This window comes from Chelonoidis abingdonii, chromosome 2 (assembly GCF_003597395.2).
Source record: "Chelonoidis abingdonii isolate Lonesome George chromosome 2, CheloAbing_2.0, whole genome shotgun sequence".
Classification (NCBI taxonomy): Eukaryota; Metazoa; Chordata; order Testudines; family Testudinidae; genus Chelonoidis; species Chelonoidis abingdonii.
In genome coordinates this window covers 51,519,028-51,538,391 of record NC_133770.1, presented here as the reverse complement: position 1 = coordinate 51,538,391, position 19,364 = coordinate 51,519,028, and the positions used below count along the sequence as shown (strand labels likewise).

The 19,364-nt window shown below is 42.2% G+C and overlaps 1 protein-coding gene across 2 annotated transcripts in view; it reads right to left on the bottom strand.

The window, feature by feature from the left end:
* Positions 1-879: 879 nt before the first annotated feature.
* The window catches only part of ASB4 (ankyrin repeat and SOCS box containing 4), a 41,052-nt gene continuing 22,567 nt past the window's right edge, over positions 880-19,364 (bottom strand). Inside the window, exon 5 of one of the 2 annotated variants that reach the window (XM_032787938.2) lies at positions 880-1,051. In XM_032787938.2, coding sequence (XP_032643829.1) covers positions 1,034-1,051 — 18 coding nt within the window. In that variant the 3' untranslated portion in view covers positions 880-1,033. Of the gene's footprint in view, positions 1,052-18,670; positions 18,860-19,364 lie in introns of those variants that run through there. The other variant, XM_032787936.2, reaches the window with a different exon arrangement.

Below are 19,364 nucleotides of genomic sequence, written 5' to 3'. Positions count from 1 at the left end.
GACGGTGCAACATGTACTACCCTGCACCACTGATCAACTCTGCAGGTTGACACAGAAGGGCTGACCATGGCCCAGCCTGCCTCTCCTGTTTTAGGGTGGCTTATACCACTGCAGGCACTAGCAGGTACATGCACATGTACATTGGCAGCTACGAACATGGTTGGCCAGGCATGCGCACAATACCTGAGCAGCACACATACTAGAGATTTCATGTATTCATCAGAGGCTTGATCCAAAGTCCATTGACATCATTGGAGGTCCATCCATTGATTTCAAGAAGCTTTACATCAGGCCCTAGACATGTACAATTATGCATGCTTAATTGTGAATATCTGACCCAGTACATCTGGAGCTTTGCACACTGGAATGCCACATCATACACTGAAATGCACAAAAATCACTCCATGAGTTGTGTCTCTCCTCTTTGTCCCCCTACTCATTCCTCTTCCCGCCACCGGTACTGCCCTATATACATTATGAGCACATCCTATGTAACTGAGTGGTAGGAGTGTGACATCTGAGGTATGGTTTTTCAAGGTCATTGGATTATCAGTTCACTTCAGCAAACGATCCGAGACTGTACTACACATCTCGAGTCTGCTGCCTGTCATTGAATGACACCATCCATGCCAAGGCATCTGGGAAACAGCAAAATTATTCACTGGGGGATCAGAAATTGTTTCAGATAGACTTAGGAAATTATATTATAGATATTAGTATTCAGGGATGGCCATAGGGTCTGTTTTCTGCCCTTATCCAGAGAGTTGTCCTTGCCACCTCCTCTGCTCTACAGTAGATGTTTATTCTCCACCCCAGAGAACTGATGTTCAGGAGAGAGAGTGCATCTTGAGTTTAAATCTTTATTTACCACCATCACAGTTGGACAGAGCATAAAGGGATTGCAGAGACTCCTATTTCTTTACAAGAACTGCAGCATCTATTGTGAGGAGACAATAGATTTTTCATGAACAGCTTAGTCCTTCAGAAGGGCATATCTTCATTTCATGTGTTCAGACAGGACACTCAGACAAAGCTACCTGCCCAGGAAAGGCTAAAATAAGTGTCTTTGTTAGGAAAATCATGTATTTTTACAGAGAAACTCCTGCTAATAGAGTAAAGATATACAGGTCACATTGTATAGCGAGGTTCCATTTATAAAGAGGTTAATAGATGTTTTAATAAATGGTTACCCAATTGTTATCAGTTTTTCTAAAATCAATAGGTTGCATATAACCACAACCTATAACACCTATTGCTGCTGTGCTTATAATCACGTTACACACATTACTCATGCCTGTAACATGCTTATAGCATACAGTAATAATTTATTAACCCTTTATGAACTATTAGAAATGGAACCTTAATGTAAAGTGTGACTGCTATGTTAAGAAATGTATGATAAAAAATAATAGAGCAGTGATAATTATTAGCTAGTTTTTTAGGGCTTTATCCAATGCCCACTGACGTCAATGGAAAGACTCCCATTGATTTCAGTGGGCTTTGGTCCAGGGTAGCTCTTTGAGACTGAGAGGATATATGCATTTTTGGAAGGTTCCAAGGAGACAACAGTCATTAGTTAACGTTTAGGGCTTGTCTACACTTAAAACACTACAGAGGCACAGCTGCAGATGAGGGACCATAACACTTCAATGTAGACACTACTTATGCCGACTGGAGAGCGTCTCCCATCAGCATAGGTAATCCACCACCCGGAGAGGCAGTAGCTAGGTTGACAGAGGAAGTCTTCTGTCAACCTAGCGCTGTCTACACCCAGCTTAGGTCATTTTAACAACACCATTCAAGGGTGTAGATTTTTCACACCCCTGACCGATGTAGCTAAACTGACCTAATTTTCTAGTGTAGTCCAGGCCTTACTTTACATTATCACCTAATCAGGACTGGGCTCTCATTGTACCAGACGCTGCACTAACATATAAGATGGCACAGTCCCCTCCCAAGGAGCTTACATTCTAGTGACATAGATGGGGGAAAGAGAGGTAAAGTGAAATATGTTTAGATATACTGTATGTTATATAGAAATATATTTACATATTATAAACATATTATATATTCTATTATATAGAAACATGTTTATCCATGCATACACAGTCGCATTTGAAAATATTATAAAGTAAGTGCAAGCTATCCTCTTATGCCCCTCAACCTAATCACTAATAACTGGCCCATGTTTTACAGGCCTTGTGACAGATGTGGGTCTTGAGGAGAAATCTGAAGGAGAGTTCAGATCTGGGACTGAACTTCTTGACTAGCCTTTAGTTCTATAATAAATTAAACCAACCACGGAGCATTAAACAACCCTCAACTTTGATAAAGTTTCAGTCCAGATCTGGAGCCCAACTCTGTGGGGTAAGCACGACTCTGCAAAATATTTCCATCTAAAGGTCAGACCCTTCTGTCCAGAAGCAGGAAGAGTTTTGCCTGCTTGTGGAGACAAGAGGATTGGGCCTTGTATCAGCAGATAACAGTGATTGGTCACAGCTTCCATTCATTTCTGACAGTCAAGTCTTTTTTAAAATAAAGAATTAAGAGTTTGCTAAAACCTTAAAAATGTGCCAGCCTGTTTCAATGGAGCAGGAAGATGATTCCAGCTGTTTGAGGCTGCAAGCCTAAAAAGTTAAGCCTGCCTCCCATAGTCTGTTTATCTCCAGACACGTTGAAATGAATGGGCTAGTTTTAGGAAATGCAGACAGCATTGGATAAAAGGAAACAAAACAATACTGTAAATAAGGTGTAAGTGATCACAAACATTGAAATAACACGGGGTTGTTGTTCCATTGCTAGCTGCTGAACCCTCTGATGTTTTCTCTTGCTTACAGCATGCCATCATCTTTCGTAGAATTGTGCTTGATAAATGTTCGTCCTTAGACACCCAGCTGGAAAACAACAGCTGGCATTGTTCTTACATTCTTCCGACTTTGGGGGTGAAACAAAGTACAGTGTGTTCCAATGCCAGCTGTACCGAGAACTTAAAAACATGTTTATGTGAGACAAGCCAGAATCTGGGAGGATTAGTCATTCTGTGTCACTCCTCACCACCCTGAGCCTATTTCAGGAACTGCTTCAAAGTTCAAATCCAAGTCACTGTGAATCCAGCTTGCTTTTTTTAGGAGCTATTTATGCTGATTTGTTGCTGATAGATCAGTACATAATGGAAAACATCTGAAAGCAGGGTCTGAATGAGCTCTCCCGAGTGATGCATTGGGGGAAAAGACTTCAGGAAAAGATTGTATTTATATAGACACATCTGACTTGCCTAGGTGTTCAGCAGACAGACCTGCTTTGTCAAAGTGATCAATTTTGGCAGGTTTTCAGTTGCAATTCACTTTCATATTGAGTGCAGGGGTAATTAAATGTTGTTATCCTTATTGTATGAGTAAAAGGCAGCAGAACTGTGCTTAGTATGCCCTGATTAAGGGTGCCATTCGAAATTGAACCTAACTTGCTGAGCAGGATGTAGGAATGCCAAATCCTACTCAAAAGGAGTGGTGTGGTCTCTGTCTAAAGAGTTCTAGATACTATTTGAGGCTTCCTCTATGGTGTTTAAAGACAGAGCTCTTTTAACTCAGTTGAGAGTCCTTGTTTCTGTTCAGTGATTACTGGTGCTGAGATTTAGGGACTATGCTTTAGACCTGGTATAGGAGAGTGTTGTACTGAACGACAACAAAGAGGCAGTAGCATAGAGGTTCTCTGCTACCCAGTGAAATTTCAAAAAGATAGGCTAATGGGGAGAACCTCAGAACATGATACCACAGAAGTGGCAGTGAGTGTCCAGTGGCAGATATGAGCAGCAGTGGAGAGGACAGTAGCAGTGAGTGGCTAGAGATGGTAGAAATAACAGTGGCAGTATTAATAAGCTGCTGGCAGCAGCAGCAAAGGTATTGACCAGTGCCCCCTACATGTGCCTTTTTCAGGGATGGTAGTTGGACCCATGTGGATGCACCTCTGAACTCGGACTCTTCACTGACTGAGGACAAACAACTGTGAGTAGGCTGTAGTAGAGGGGAAAGGAAGTGGCATGTTAAAGGGACATTTGTTTGTTGCACTTTCACACCACAAGGTAGGAAACTGAGGCAAATGACATCACCCAATGTACTGCAGGGGGTGTGGGGGTTGGTTGCTTATGGTTACATGCTTTTGAATCATGGTTGTGGTGTTTTGCCAACTTAATGCTGGGTTATCTTTCTCTTTTAATAATTTTTTTCTTTTGTTATACACAGACGAAGTGCTTGCGGGTGGGGAAGTACTGCCTTTGAGGCATTCGGGGTGGGAGCCAAGCTGGTTCTGTTTTGTATTGTTAGGAGAAAACCCCTAGATATTGAATCCAGCCTTTGTTGCTGCTAATTCCACCTGGCAGAAGGGTTAAACATCCATTTTATTTCCTTTGTCCAAAAAGGAAAAAAAATCCTGCCATGCTGCCTGCCATTTAAGGAACTCATTGATTATTGTGTAACTGTGTAAGCAGAGTTTGGATGAGCTCTCTCCTGACATCTAGTGCTGAACTGTGGAAAAAGACTTTGGAAGCTGATCTCGTTTGCATGGACACACCCACCCTGCCTAGGTGCTCAGCATGATGGGATTTCTTGCCCAAATAATCACTTGTGGCTGGTGTTCAATCCCCAGTCTCCTTGTTATTGGGGCAGGAGTAATAAAGGGGTGTTATCCTTGTTGAGTGAACTGAGGGCAGCAGAACTGTACCTGGCATAACCCAATGGAGGGACTCAACCTCAACTGAACAGCACTCACTAGGCAGGGGAAGTGGGTTCCAAAGCCCAATGAGTTGAGATAGGTTGTATATATGCACCTATCTAATTTAAAGTCTTGTTACATGCTGCAGAGCCAACATTGCTGATATCTAAGTCTAAGTATTAAATCTAGTTTGGGACAGTGTCTCTATTGCAAGAGACTGTCTAGTGTGCCCCAGCAGGAAGGCTCCACTACTAACGCTGAAATCATTGAGAGCTATATTCAGTGTGAGGAGGGTCCTGAAGACATCTTGGTGAGTGTTTAACCAGGCAGCTGGTGGAGTGGTATGACAAGCGGCCAGCAGAGAAGCTGTGGAGAGGGCCAGAGATGAGCATGTAAAGTGCTTCCCCCCTGCCTTCCACATAAGGTGGGAGGTGAACTCTGCAGATAAACCTCTGAACTCTGGGGCTGCACTGGCCAAGGACAGCAACTGTGAGTGGGGTACAGCGAAGGGATGGGCACGTTAAAGAGACTTTTGGGTTGCTGGACTTAAGACCCTGAGGGAAAAAGGACACTGCCCAACTTACTTGGGGGGTGGGTCTTTTGCTCATTTTTTTGTTTATGAGCCCTAATTGTGGTGTTTTCCCAAATTAATGCTGAGTTAATTCTTTTCTTTTATTAAAAAGTTTTGCTACACTCAAAGTATGTGCTTGCGAGTCTATTGCCTCTTAGAGGTGCCCAGAGGGTGGTGTGTAATTGTCCCAGGTCACTGGGTCGAGGCTCGAGATGGTTTTGTGTTGTATTGTTGAAAAGAAATCCCTAGATACTGAACCCGGCCCTTGTGGCTGCCGGCTCCACCTGGCAGAAGGGTTACAACTGCAAGAGCTTTAACTATTCTGGGCCATCCACTTGTGACTTTTGCACTTTAAATAAAGCTGCACCTGTGTGTCCAGTACACGCTACTGGCAAGAAGAATTTCTTTCCACCTACTGTGGAGACCTGGGCTCAGTGACCACAGGTGGGAAATGTGTGTTTGATCCTTGGCTCTAGTCTCTCACTCCTCAGGATAGTAGGAGCTGAGAGGGCTGCAGATGTAAGAGGCTTGTCTCATGATCTGTGAGGAGGATGAGTGCTTAGTGTCACTCAACAATAATGCTTCTAGTCGATGAACTCCTAGCTGTCCCTTTTTGCTAGACTGATTGACTTCAAAAGGAGTCCTCATCCACGTCCTCTTCACTCAGAAGGATACTGGCCATTACACAAGGTCTAAAGAGGATGTGTTAGGGACAAGGGGATAGTAATTGGATAGAATGTAAACAGGACTATAGCTAAACCAGCAAAGGTGGGAGGTGGAACAGTAGGGCCAGGTCCAGTATCTAGGGGTTCCTTTTCAACAATACAACACAAAACCATCTCGAAGGAAGCTGCCTGACTTGAATACAAAGGGGACAAGAACCAGGGATGGGAGTGGGGCACAGGGAACACAGTGGGATGGGGAGATTGGCACTGGGAGTTGGCAGCAGAGGAATTTGGTCTGAATGTGAGAGGGACAAGGAACCAGGGAAAGACCAGGACTCCTTGGCAAGGAGACTGGGACCAGGACCCAGTGTGGGGCCAGAGGGAACATGCTCAGGAAGGGGATTGGGAATAAATGAGGAGAACTGACAGTCGAGAGCTTCCCCAAAAAGCTTACAGTCCAGCTACAACAGTGCTTCTCAAAGCCGGTCCGCCGCTTGTTCAGGGAAAGCCCCTGATGGTCCGGGCCAGTTTGTTTACCTGCCGCATCCGCAGATTTGGCCGATTTGTGGCTCCCACTGGCTCCAGGCCAATGGGGGCTGCGGGAAGGGCGGCCAGCACATCCCTCAGCTCAAGGAACTTCCCGTAGCCCACACTGGCCTGGAGCGGCGAACTGTGGCCTTCAGGGAGGAAGCATGGACAAAGACAACTGTGCCACTGGCTGAGGGCAAGAGGATCAAGGAAGAGTAGTGGAGCTACGTGAATGGGTGAAGTGAAGGACATTTGACAACCCACTGAGTAAAATGAATTACTGTTGGTTAGTGGTAAGAAAAGCCAAATACAACAAAAACAAACCTGGACTTGATCAAAAGCTGGATGATTGAAGGGGTGTGTGTAGGGTAATACAATGGTTTAAACCACCAGCTTTGCCTTATTGACAGTGTTTGCTCAGAAAAGGTCCAGTAGTGGAATAGCAGTGAAGGTTGGGAGTAAAGTGAATCATCAGAGATGTGGACCGTAGTTTGCACCATATGTGGCTCAATCCAGGTCTATCAATTCTTCACTTTTAGAAAAAACAATTAGTAATAAATCATAAAATTAGCCCCTTGTGGCATTTTGCTATTCCATGAACTTCACAAAACTGTATTAAATGCTCTGAGCACTCAGACTGGAAAAAGCTAGAGAAACAGCATTTTACAATAATTACGTTCCTGTCTGTTTCCATTACATATTGGCAAAGGAGTCTACTGCTATTTGACTCCAAACGCTAACAGAATCAGGTGCATCACTTAGAAGTCATCATGTGCTGCCCTCTTCTGTCCAAACACTCGCTAACAAATCAAATCCTTGGAAACATGGAGTTTCCCTATTTTGTTGTGAACACAGTTGATCAAATTCATTTACACTTCTTAAAACAAATTAACCATTGTTTTTTCAACTTTACAATATCTTAAATATTACGTGACAATGCATAGAAACCAGTACAGCCTTGCCGACTGTGTAAGGCTTTGGTCATTTTTCTGTCCTTTGATGCAATGAGTAGATTTAATACACTGATAATATTAAAAGATACAAAATAAAAGGACCTACTGAGTGATAGATATCTATTTAGGCTGAACTCATAACTGTCGTACCTTATAATACATTCAGGAAAGAAAATAGAAATAATATACCAACATTGTTATAGCTAACTTCCAACAATAAATAGGAAAAAAAAAAGGGGAATAATGCATGAGGCAATTTTCATTTTCATAATTAATTCAAGAATTTACTTTGACCTGACATATGGGAACTCCATAGAGAAATCCCTTCCACAAACTTCATGGTGGCTCCTTATACGAAACAAATATTTTTCCCTTCCAGTCCAAGAACCAAATTCTCTCTCTGTTTCTACATGTACAATCTCAGTGATATCAGTGGGACATATTTAGTTCTCAGTTACATAGATGTGACTCTTGTGCAACTCCATTGATATCAATAACTTTATTCCATGTTTATATTAGCGTATCTGTGGTAAGACCCTGGCCTATTGATTTCAGTGTGAGTTGCACGCTTACATTTCAGGGTAGACCCTTAGTCTAGGCACCTTTTATGGAAAACCTTGTTACTATATATATAATACAATCTATAATACTATATCAATAATATTATTGTGTATATATAATGTGTGTATATATTTATATCTCTCTATATAATTATAAATATAGATATATAAATACTGATTTGTTAAACCACACAGTTAATTTCGACTCTAAAATAGAAGGGGGGGGGAAGTAACAATGAAGGCAATTGAATTATGTATATAACTACCTAGCAGAATGGAATGCTGTGCATCTTCCAGATCACTAATGCTACAAGCCTGATTGCACCAAAAACCTATAAGGCTTGATGGATATTACAGTACATACAGTATTCCATTTTGTGTTAATCTAATTTAATATGAATATGATCTAATCCTATGTGTCTGTCTATATATTTATGTGGCCACCAGGAATGTAGTGTTTGAGCACCTCCCACATATTTAAAAAGAGAAATAAATATAGTTATTTATTGCCTACTTCCTTGTCAACCTGTAAAAGTAGTTTGATTAGTTTATAGAGGATAGTCTTGGATTATGTTTGCATATTGAGCATGTGTGCGCGTGGTTGCATAATTTATTGAAGGAAACCTAAATTACAGATGATTTTAAACTGGTATAAACTCCCATCAGTGCAGCAAGAACAAAAGGGCTTTAAACCAGGGAGGGGGAGAGGGAGGAAGGAAGGAAGGAAGGAAAGAACCATTCTGTGTTAAAGCATGGCAGGAGAGCTATGGCAAGGCTGGTCTAACACAGAGATGGGCCCAAACCACAAATTAGAGTCCAGATTTCAAACAATTCACAGTTCAAAGTTGATGGGACCCACAGTTATGTTTGAGCCCATTTCTAGATTCAAAATACCTGGGATCTAATACACCACTGACATAAGCAGGCACAACTCCCTTGACTTCACTGGGGTTGGACACATTTACCACAGTGTTCAGCTTCCCCCTCAAACTCCAGGAAACAACAGGTTTGAAACATGCCTGGGTTGACTCATCCCTCTTAGATACATTTAACTCAATAGAGTGTAGTGCAAGTGCGTCTCACAGATGATACCTTAAAAACCAAGGTCAGTTCTGCTCTGCATGGAGGTTGCAAGACTTATGGTACTTTTCGTTAGAGAAGGAATTTGCCCTGCTATCCTTGACCACTATTTAATCTTTCCCCAGTTGCTGTACTGTTGTCTGCCTGGGTGCTGCCCTGCACCTGGAGGGGCTGGATTTCTGTAATGTGTGAAGTGCGACCTGCATGCACATAGGTTACAGGGTGCTGTGGCACTCTCATGGAAAAAAAGGTGTGATGTAATTTATAATGTTATTACTAAAGTAAATTTCTGAATGTTGCTATTCTTCTGTCCCTGATTGTTGCTGCTAAAATTATAGGAGCTGCATATTTACAGTTTTGTCTTTTCCCCATTGTGTGTCTGATTTCACCAGTTGTGAGATCTGATGGAACTGGTACAAAAAATCTTTCTCAGTCAAATACATCTGGATTCAAATAAACAAAAAAAAAAAAAAGTAAGATTTTCTTTACTGATATTTTCAGACAATGTAGCTTCCTATTTTAAGGTATTTTGTTGTTAAAATAATCTAAATTGATAGTAATAGCAATGCAAATAATCTAACCCATGTCAGTTACATTGTCGCAAGGGTTCAACTGCATCAGTATTCAAGCACCTAGCAAAGGGCTCATATCAACACCACCAGTTAGTTCTAGCTTTAAATAGAGCACATGGAGTGCATCAGTGGTATTAACACCATAACAGACACGCCTGTCCTCGTTTTAAAAGCTGTATTTCTAATTCAGCAGCACTGAATACACTGCCCCTATAGTGTAAGGAGCAACACAAAAAATGTATGTTGTTACAAGGTTAACAATGTATTAAAATCAAACAGGTCATTGAAACCTTCTGATTAGTACACAGCTTGAGTTGCATTTGGAAATAGTCACAAACACATTTCTGAGCAGCTAGCCAATTTAGTCTGACATTTACTGTATACAGGATTCTTTTGTGACCCACTTGTCTGTACCAGAAATCCCTGTGGTTCTACAAATAGAGATGGCAGTAGATCTATCCAGCACCTTAATATAATTCTCAGAGAGGTTAAGGTGTCAGACTCTAGCCAGGCTTCAGCTGCTCTGCTGATAGCACATTCTGTTCCGTTATTTAGCTGTAGAGCAAACTCTAGTGAGTCCAGGGAGAATCCACTTCCATAGCTTGAAAGTAAATGGAAATACTGCTGTGCCCAGACTGTCTGCACTTTGCAGCACTTCAAAAAAGCAGGAGTGTCCCACCAGGGGCCTTGCAGACCCGGCAACATGTTGAAAGGCTAACATCTCTCTGATTTGGCGGAGCTCTACCAATCGTGTATGCCACACAAAGCCATCATATATGGGACTGTTTCAATCTCTCATCCCATTTTAGAGGCTGATGTGGTATGTGTTTAATTTACAAACGCTTGGTCCTTCAAGCAAAATGTCTTGTCAAAAGTCTTTATGTGATTTGAAATAATGGTGGCAAAGCAAATGCTTAAAATATAACTGTGCTGGGCTGCTGAGATCATTTCAGTTGAGCTAACTCTGCCATACAACTTAAAGTCAAGCCTCTGCCAGATATCCTACCACAGAAGAGCCAAAGATCTTGGCTCTTCTGTGGTAGGTGTTTTAGGTGTGTGCCTGCCGCACAACTCCAGAAAAGCTAAACATTGCTGTCTTTTGAGATCAGCATAAATTCCTCCTCAGACCAGTTAACTTGAGGTTTCAACAAAACCTGTGGCTGGCTAGACCATTCTAGCACAGGAAAGTAAGAGAACTGATTATATCATCTAAGCAAGTATGGAAGGGTGTAGTCAGTTGCCCCAGCATTGATGCTGAAGGCAAAAAGAAAATTAGTTTCCTATTCAAGTCTCCAGTTGCCTGTGTCTAAATGTGTGGTAGAAGTATGGGGCAAGACCCTATATTTGGGACCTGTTCCCTGACCTGGAAAGCCAGGACTTCATCTTTTCTTCTAAGTCCCTCCTTAAAATACAATTCCTCCAGGAGACACTTAACCACCAGCTGGATTCTCAACTGAGCACTAACAAAATAGATTATGGCAGAAAATCAAAATCTGAAGCTAAAAAGTTGCACATTTAAACATCACCACTCAATCCTTTATCTTCCAGCACACTCTCTACAGCGCTTCCCTGCTGGCCAAGCAGTAGACAAGCTGGGGATCTGGCTTGGTGGTTTCAACTTAGATGAGAAATCAGTGACGTGGAGTCAGATATTTTCTTCATGTAAATTGCTTAGTTACACAATGTACCCCAGCCCTGTTGTCCTCCTGAGCAGCAGCAGGAAAAAAGTGCACACAAGCATCCCTCCATCCTAACAAAGAGGAACTTTATGTGAAGAGGGGAAATCTACTCAGTCGGGGCTGAAACATCTGCTTGCATAGACACTGAACAATCCCGCTGAAGTCAATGGTGCTGCATACCATGGGAATCAGTGGAGAATTCAACCTTCTATATTTGTTCATTTCAGACCATTGACATCACAGAGCTTCATGAGGGATGAATAGCCTGCTTCAAGGAAGAACTGCAAAGGCTTTGAAGAAATTTGTGGCTGGATAGTCAAGAGAATTAGCAGGGATTTACCAAAGGTTTCTATTTGGCTGCCTAGAGGATCCTTTTCCAGGATTCCTGCTGGTGCTTTGCAGTCTCTGGCTTCTGCTCATGGGAAGGTGTCACAGCTGGCACTAGGCCAGCAATGCGATCCATAATGCTGCTTAAAAGTGCTGTATCGCTGACCCAACTATCTAGCTCAGGATCATCTCCATAGGATCTAAGTGCTGATCAGCTAAGACTTTAAAATAAAGACTTTAGAGAAACACACAGTACAGAATGCAGCTAGACTGACTTTGACCTAAGAGAACCCCTGCTCTACTGACATGTATCATGTGGTTAAGTCAATGGGGCTCTAGGTCCAGTTGTCTGCTCGTTGTCAGTAGAAAAGCAGGGCCTGAGTCAATAGATGTTATAAAAGTGCTCTGAAAAGGAAATGTCCATATATATGTAGATCGTTAATAGAAAGAATGATGGAAATGATTCAGAAAAAAACAACTAAAATGATGAGAGATATGGAACAGCTTCCGTATGAGGAGAGATTAATAAGACTGGGACTTTTCAGTCTGGAAAAGAGATGAGTAAGGAGGAATATGATTGTGGTCCATCAGATCATGACTGGTGTGGAGAACATAAATAAGGAAGTGTTATTTACTCCTTCTCATAACACAAGAACTAGGGGTCACCAAATGAAATTAATAGGCAGCGGGTTTAAAAGAAACAAAAGGAAGTATTTCTTCATACAATGCACAGTCAGTCTCTGGAACTCTTTACCAGAGGGTGTTGTGAAGGTCAAAACCATAACAGGGTTCAAAAAAGAACTAGACAAATCCATGGAGGATAGGTCCATCAAAGGTTATTAGCCAGGATGGGCAGGAATGGTGTCCCTACCCTCTGTTTGCCAGAGACAGGGAACTGGTAACAGGGGATGGATCATTTGATGATTATTTATTCTGTTCATTCCCTCTGAAGCATCTGGCACAGGCTCCCATTGGAAGACAGGATACTGGGCTAGATGGACCTTTGGTATGGCCGAATGTTCTTATGTTCTTATGGCTGTTGGCCCATTGGAACATGCAACATTGTCTATATATTAGTTCATTCAATGAAGCTGCTGTTGTTACACACTGCAAATGGCTTCCGGTGTGCAATTCTTAACATGCAGTTCTCAATAATAACGATGACGGAAAATTGTTACCATGAGTGGCCTGTTGCAAATGAATTTGTGATGACATCCAATTCCTGATGGATGTGGCCACATCCTAGAAATGCAGCAGCTAGTTGTATCTCCAGGACCATTCCATCTTTAGATATAGTTAGCTTGTGTGGTGGAGACTATTGTAATGTGGATACCTCTTTGCTGGGAACATGACAGAAAAAAAGCAACTGATTTTACATAAATCTCAAAGAGCCCTGAAAATAACTTTTTGTCATTATTGACCATGACTGGATTTGAACTCACTACCTAACAAGGGCAGGCTTTGTCTCCTAGTACCACCAATCCAAAGCCATCCAACTTTTAAAAGTATATAAAAAAACCAATATCTGAGAGTTGTTTGGTAGTTTGCAAGGGCCAGGGACTTGCAGTCAGTTAGAATCAACAATAAATGTATCTTCTCAGCTAAACGAATAATGAACCAATTCCAGGTACCCACCAGGTGTCTCACTTGGGGGTTTCCATTAAGCATGTGGGAGGAAAGAAGAAGACAGCAAAAAGAAACGCTGGAATTTCTCAAGTTAACAAATAACTAGGTTCATTTATTATTGGGCTCCCTTAAATCAAAAAATGCAGTCCAAGTGTATCATCCGGCTGTTCTGGGATACTGATGTTCTTCGGTGTTTTTAACAGTTTGCAAATTCCTATAATTATAATCAGCCTGATCCCGCTGTGCTCCCTGTCAGATCCCACAATGGCTATAATCTGGCACCTGCTTGGTACAAAGCTTAGAAGTGAGGCTGGGTGCCCACAGAATAAAAAACAAGTGTGCCCACTGCAAAGGGGGAGGATAAGAGGGAATTTAGGAACAGTGGTGACAGCCTTTTTTCTTCTCTCTCAGCAAGGGAGTCCTAACTATGGCAGGTCATAAAAAACCCTATTGTTCTCCCTTAGACCTCCCTCTTCCAGATGCAGAATCACACCTCCTTAACCAGCGTAGTTCAAATAAAATCAGTGATCTCATTCTGTCTTCTGCTGACTACAAAGGCAAACACAGCCATCAGATTTATAAATTAATTCATTTAGAAGACAGAGTCTTTTCTCACCCTGCTCTGATTGCAGAGCCTTTCTCTGATCCCCCTTTGACACAGATACGTTTCCTATAAAAGATATTATTTTTTAGACAACCTAACCTTTTCCAGGGTGTCTTTCAAATCCCTCTGTGCAAATCTCAGCTGATTGCTTCAAGCTGGGACCATATCAAGTGGATTATTCTGATCCTAAATAAACAGAACTGGCTACTGACAAAAAAATTGCAAATCTTGTCTACCTTATGAGCTAAATTGGTGCCACTGCGATCGATGCAGCAGCATCGATTTAGTGGATCTAGTGAAGACGTGATAAGTCAATGAGAGAGCACTCTACCATCATTTTAATTAATCCACCTCAAGAAGAGGCAGAAGCTACGTCAACAGGAGAGTGTCTCCCATCGACAGCGCAGTGTAGACACCACTTTAAGTCAATGTAAGCTACATTGACTTGTTACATTACTTATGTAACTTAATTAGCATAACTTACATTGACTTAGAGTGCTAGTGTAGCCTAGGCATTAATGCAGGGGTTCCCAAACTTAGTTCGCGGCTTGGTCAGGCTATGAGATGCTTTGTTTGCCAAAGCGTCTGCAGGTACAGCTGTTCACAGCTCCCAGTGGCTGCGGTTCGCCATTCCTGGCCATGTCGATGGAAACATTAATAAAGTTTAATATCACTGAGACCTTTCAAGAATCCTTGCTTAGTTTCAGTAAGTAGGGGGCCCTGTAAACACTCAGTGTACTACATACCCCATTTTATTCACAAGGGAAGTGGTTTTTTTTCCTTAATGGTCAGTGTTGTTCTTCTTTAAAAGTGTCTGCCTGAACCAGACAATGTTAAATAACAAGCAGAGTTATTGTCTAGCTAAATATAAACAAACCAGTGTTCTCTCCTATCACAGTGCACATTCTCTGATATAATTCACAGCAAGATGAAACAAAAGTAAGCCTAGTGGCTAGAGCACTGAACTGACATTCAGCAGGCCTGGGTTATAGTCCCAGCTCTGTCAATGGCCTCTGGGTGACCTTGAGCAAATCACATTGCTGCCCTGTGCCTCAGTTTTCCCATCTGTAAAATGGGGATAATGATGCTGCCCTCCTTTTATCTACTGATGAAAAGTGCTTTATAAGATCTAGGTATGATTATTATTATTTCATTTTTAAATTTGGCTATAGTAAAGATTGGTTTAAAAATACAATTCAGGCATCTGGAAGGTGGGAACTTTACTACAGGAAAACTTTCAAGGTAGGTCAGTTGTTAGGTCAAACTGCTTTAATAATAATATAATGATAATACTTAGCCCTTCCATAAAATGCTTTCAATCATCAGAGCGTTTTCTAAATATTAACTGCTCCTCTCATCTCTGCAAGTGTTGCTATCTCCATTTTAAGACTAGTAAAGTATGGCAGAGAAATCAAGCAGGCTGGCCTTTCTCATATGTCTGGAAAACACCTAGCATACTCTGGGCTCTACTGTGAAGAAATCAGCTACAACACACATAAAAATCACCACCACCTTTACAAAACAAGACATCAGACTCAGTGCTGCAATCAGATCCCAGGAGTTTCCAGCTCCCAGTCCTGTTCTGAGTCCGGGCCTCTCGTAGCACAGTCTCTTTTGCTGAGTCTAAAGTAATTAGTATGAACCTGATAGATTGCAGCACACAGAATAGATAAAGAGGTATGTGCAGGTCAGGTTACAACACGGCTATACTCTAACATATATTCTATGGGCTTCTTCTGCCATACATGCTCCCACATTATCCTAGGGGCTGAGAGATTCATCTCAGTCCATTCATTGTGCTTCCTGCAGAGAATGACTCAGTGCACGCACACACACAGAGCAAATCCTTTATATTTCTTGTAGGTAGTGCTTTTCATGAAGGAACTTCAAGCATGCATTTACATGAATTAATTCAGCCTCACGACACCCTAATGTGACGTATCATTTCATATTCTTTATGAAAATATGCTGATCATATGAATATGACATAACTGAAATATACTATAGATGACTCATGTGAGATATCATTGGAAAGATTATAATTTACTGAATGCGATTATCCAGTTTGTATGCCTGTTTAATGAAGTTAGGAATTGACTATGTATCTGTATTTCAACTATGCTGCTTTAGGTGACTCCCACTGCTAACACTTCAGGTACAACAATGGAAAATCCAGACAGGGTGGATGGCCCGTCAGTGAGGACAATGGACTGTGAAAAGCTTGGCCTTCCCAAGGACACTCCATACTGCCACTGACTCATGGATGCTGTGATACTACTGAGTCAGATGATCTTGTCACCTGATACTAAAACATTGCCTGGGATTTCTTGTAACTTTCCACTGTAAGGGAAGGGCAGTCAAGTTTGGGAAACAAAGGATTCTTGCCTTATGTAAATCCTATTTAAGGGTGGGATGGAAGGCCAACAGGTCTCCTCCTCTTCAGGGCTGTCTGACCAACAAGAAAGACTGCAGAAGCCACCTGAAGAGAAGACAAGGGTCCAGACTGAAAAGGAATATAACTGGAGCTCTGAACCACAGAAACTTTGCAAAGTGCCTGCAACAATATCTAGGGTGAGAAATACTATGTGTAACCAATTTCTTTAGTGAAACTAGCTTAGTTTGCATGTTTGATTTCATTTGCTTAGTAATCTGCTTTGTTCTGTATGTTACCCCTTTTACCACTTAAAATCTGCCTTTTATAGTTAATAAAATTTGTTTTGTTTATTGTTAAACCCAGTTTCTGAAATTTCTAATTAGGGGGGACAAGAAGTGTGCACACCTCTCTCTACATTGCTGGAGGGGGCGAATTTCATAAAATCTTTGGGTTTGTACCCCTTAAAAGGAGTGAGCACCAGAGTGCTGGAGCAAGTCCCGTAAGCTGAGTATTCCCAGAGCTGATCTGCCGCTGGGTGTGGCCCTGCCTGTGTGTGTGTTAGAGGAGGCTTCAATAGCCTGGCTCAGCAAGACAGATTAAAGGGGGGCCATGCTGGCAGAACAGGTAGACTCAGTGGTATCTCAGCATATCAGGTGGCTTCCTAAGGGGCATAACCCATCACACTCAATGAGGCAGGGATTGTTGCCCCCTTTATATAGATGGAGAAACTGAAGCATAGGGGAAATAAGTGACTACCTCAGGGTTAGACAAAACCTCAGTAGCAGAGCCAGGAATAAAATGGAGGCACCTCACCTCTCAGACCATACCACCTCTCTGACTGAAATGCAACTCCTATTGCTCAGGCTAAATAAGAAGGAGCCAAGTGTGCTGAAATTATTCTGCTTTTCTTTTCAGGGTTGATCCAGTAAGTTCTTGTCATTGGTGCACAATAGGCTGTGGTCAGCTGTTGCTCTTCAGGGGTGCATCTGAATTGAAGTGCTAAGCATAGTAGTGCACACTGAGGTAGGTCTGCACTGCAATTAAACACCCACAGCTGGCCTGTGACAGCTGACTCAGGCTTGTGGGGCTCAGGCTGTGGGGCTGTTTAGCTTAGCTGTAGATGTTCAGGCTCGGGCTGCAGCCTGTGCTCTGGGGCTTCCCTTCTCAGAGGGACCTACAGCCTGGGCTCCGGCCCCAGCTCGAACATCTACACTGCAATGAACCAGTCCTAGACTAGTAAGCCTGAGTCAGCGGGCACAGGTCAGCCTTGGGTTTTTAATTGCAGTGTAGACAAACCCTGTGTAGCACTAAGACTCAAGCCCCCTATATGGCTGCTCCCTCTCACCATTCTCTGAGGAGACATGGGCTTATGCAAGATTCTCATCATACTAAAAGGACACTTTGCTATGCATTCCCCTCCTATGCCTTTTTTTCTGCTATTAGGCAGGATATAGCATCACTCTTATTACCTCAGAATGAGGTTCTCTGTGCCCCAGACTTACTCTTTTTACCTGTGTTTTTTTTACCAGGTACTCTTCTTTGGTACCATGCAGGATCTGGCCTGATGTGGACAAACAAGAGATACAGCTAGTAAAAAGATTTGCAGTACCATCAGCTCGGCAATTTCTCCAGATTCCTCTCTAGGACCTGAATTTATGAGCTGTGGGCTGAGCTGAAATGGTGACCTGCCACAGTTACCATATGATGCAGTTCAGCGGTGATGGTGAACTCTTCAGCAGCGTGCAAGTTTACTGAATGACACACATTGCGCACACAAGTAGGAATTTCATCACACGCAGGTATGAACATAAACGTTGCTAATCTCTTCTTTGTTCCACTTGCACAATGATGTAATTGCAGTGAATGACAAAACATTATATGATGTGATGCAATGCAGCACATAATAAACTAACATCCAATTCAGTGGCAATACACAGGAAAACAACTTAAAATACAGTAACTCAGTCTATGGGCCTCATTCAAAGCCCTTTGATCTTTTTGTTTCTGGGGAAAGATGTAGCTGACTCTGATGAGAAAGATATTTTTCTGACACTATCCTGTTTTATTCTTCCTGAAATGATGGTTGAAGAAAACTAAATGGAAACAATATCCAGGGCAGTTTGAGTTGGATATCTGGAAAACATTCTCCACAGTGATAATTAATAGACAGTGGAATCATTACCTAAGTGAACTGGTGGAAGTCGCACTTGGTTCAGTTAATTTAAAACTAGATTGAACAAAGGATCAGTATATATAATGGAGAGAGCTGTTCAGCATTGGTTATTTATGAAACCAGATCCTTCTTCGCATAAGAATTTTGTCAAGAACTTCAACTTTTCCTAGTGAAAACTCCCTGATGATAATTCCCTCCACATGTGTGCAGACCCAGAGATTGCAGGGACTATCAGTCTGCTCTTCTAAGGCTCAATAAATTATTCCTTCTGGTTCTAAAAGCAAGTACTTCTTCAATGGAGGTGGAATGGAAAGTGAAGGGACTCCTTTGTGGCATCTTTTGAACAATATTCGTCTAATAGCACATCTAGATAAATGCAGGAGCGACCGTGGTGAATTACTGCACACGGTGAACAGAGAGTCGTAGAAATCTCTGTGCCTCTGCAAAGACAAAACAAAATGTATTTTAGGTCAATGAGACCCCGTTTCCCATAAAACTGGGCAAATCTGGAGAAAGTACTTATGGTTCTATGATACATTCTGCAGCAGTGACACATTCATTTCACGGAGCAGCGGCATCTAAGTCTGTGTCTACACATCGGGGGCGTGAATGCAACTTACGTAGACGCACCCAAACTAGCTTTAATCTAGCTCAAACACTGGTAGCAGTGAAGCTGCGGCAGCACAGACTTTATCGCGGACCAGCCACTGCAATAATTACTCCAGGTTCCAGGTATGCTTGTGCAGCCGATGTTGAAGCCTACACTGCGCGGCTTCATTACTCCTAGTACCCAAACTAGCTTGACTGAGATGCAGACATACCCTAAGGGAGACTGTTACGTCTGGCTCAGGCTTTCAGAGTTACCGGAATTTTACGAACAGCTGAAAGTATCTTTGGATCTGATATTTGTCATGCATTTCAGTACCAGATATGGCCTGGCTAAAG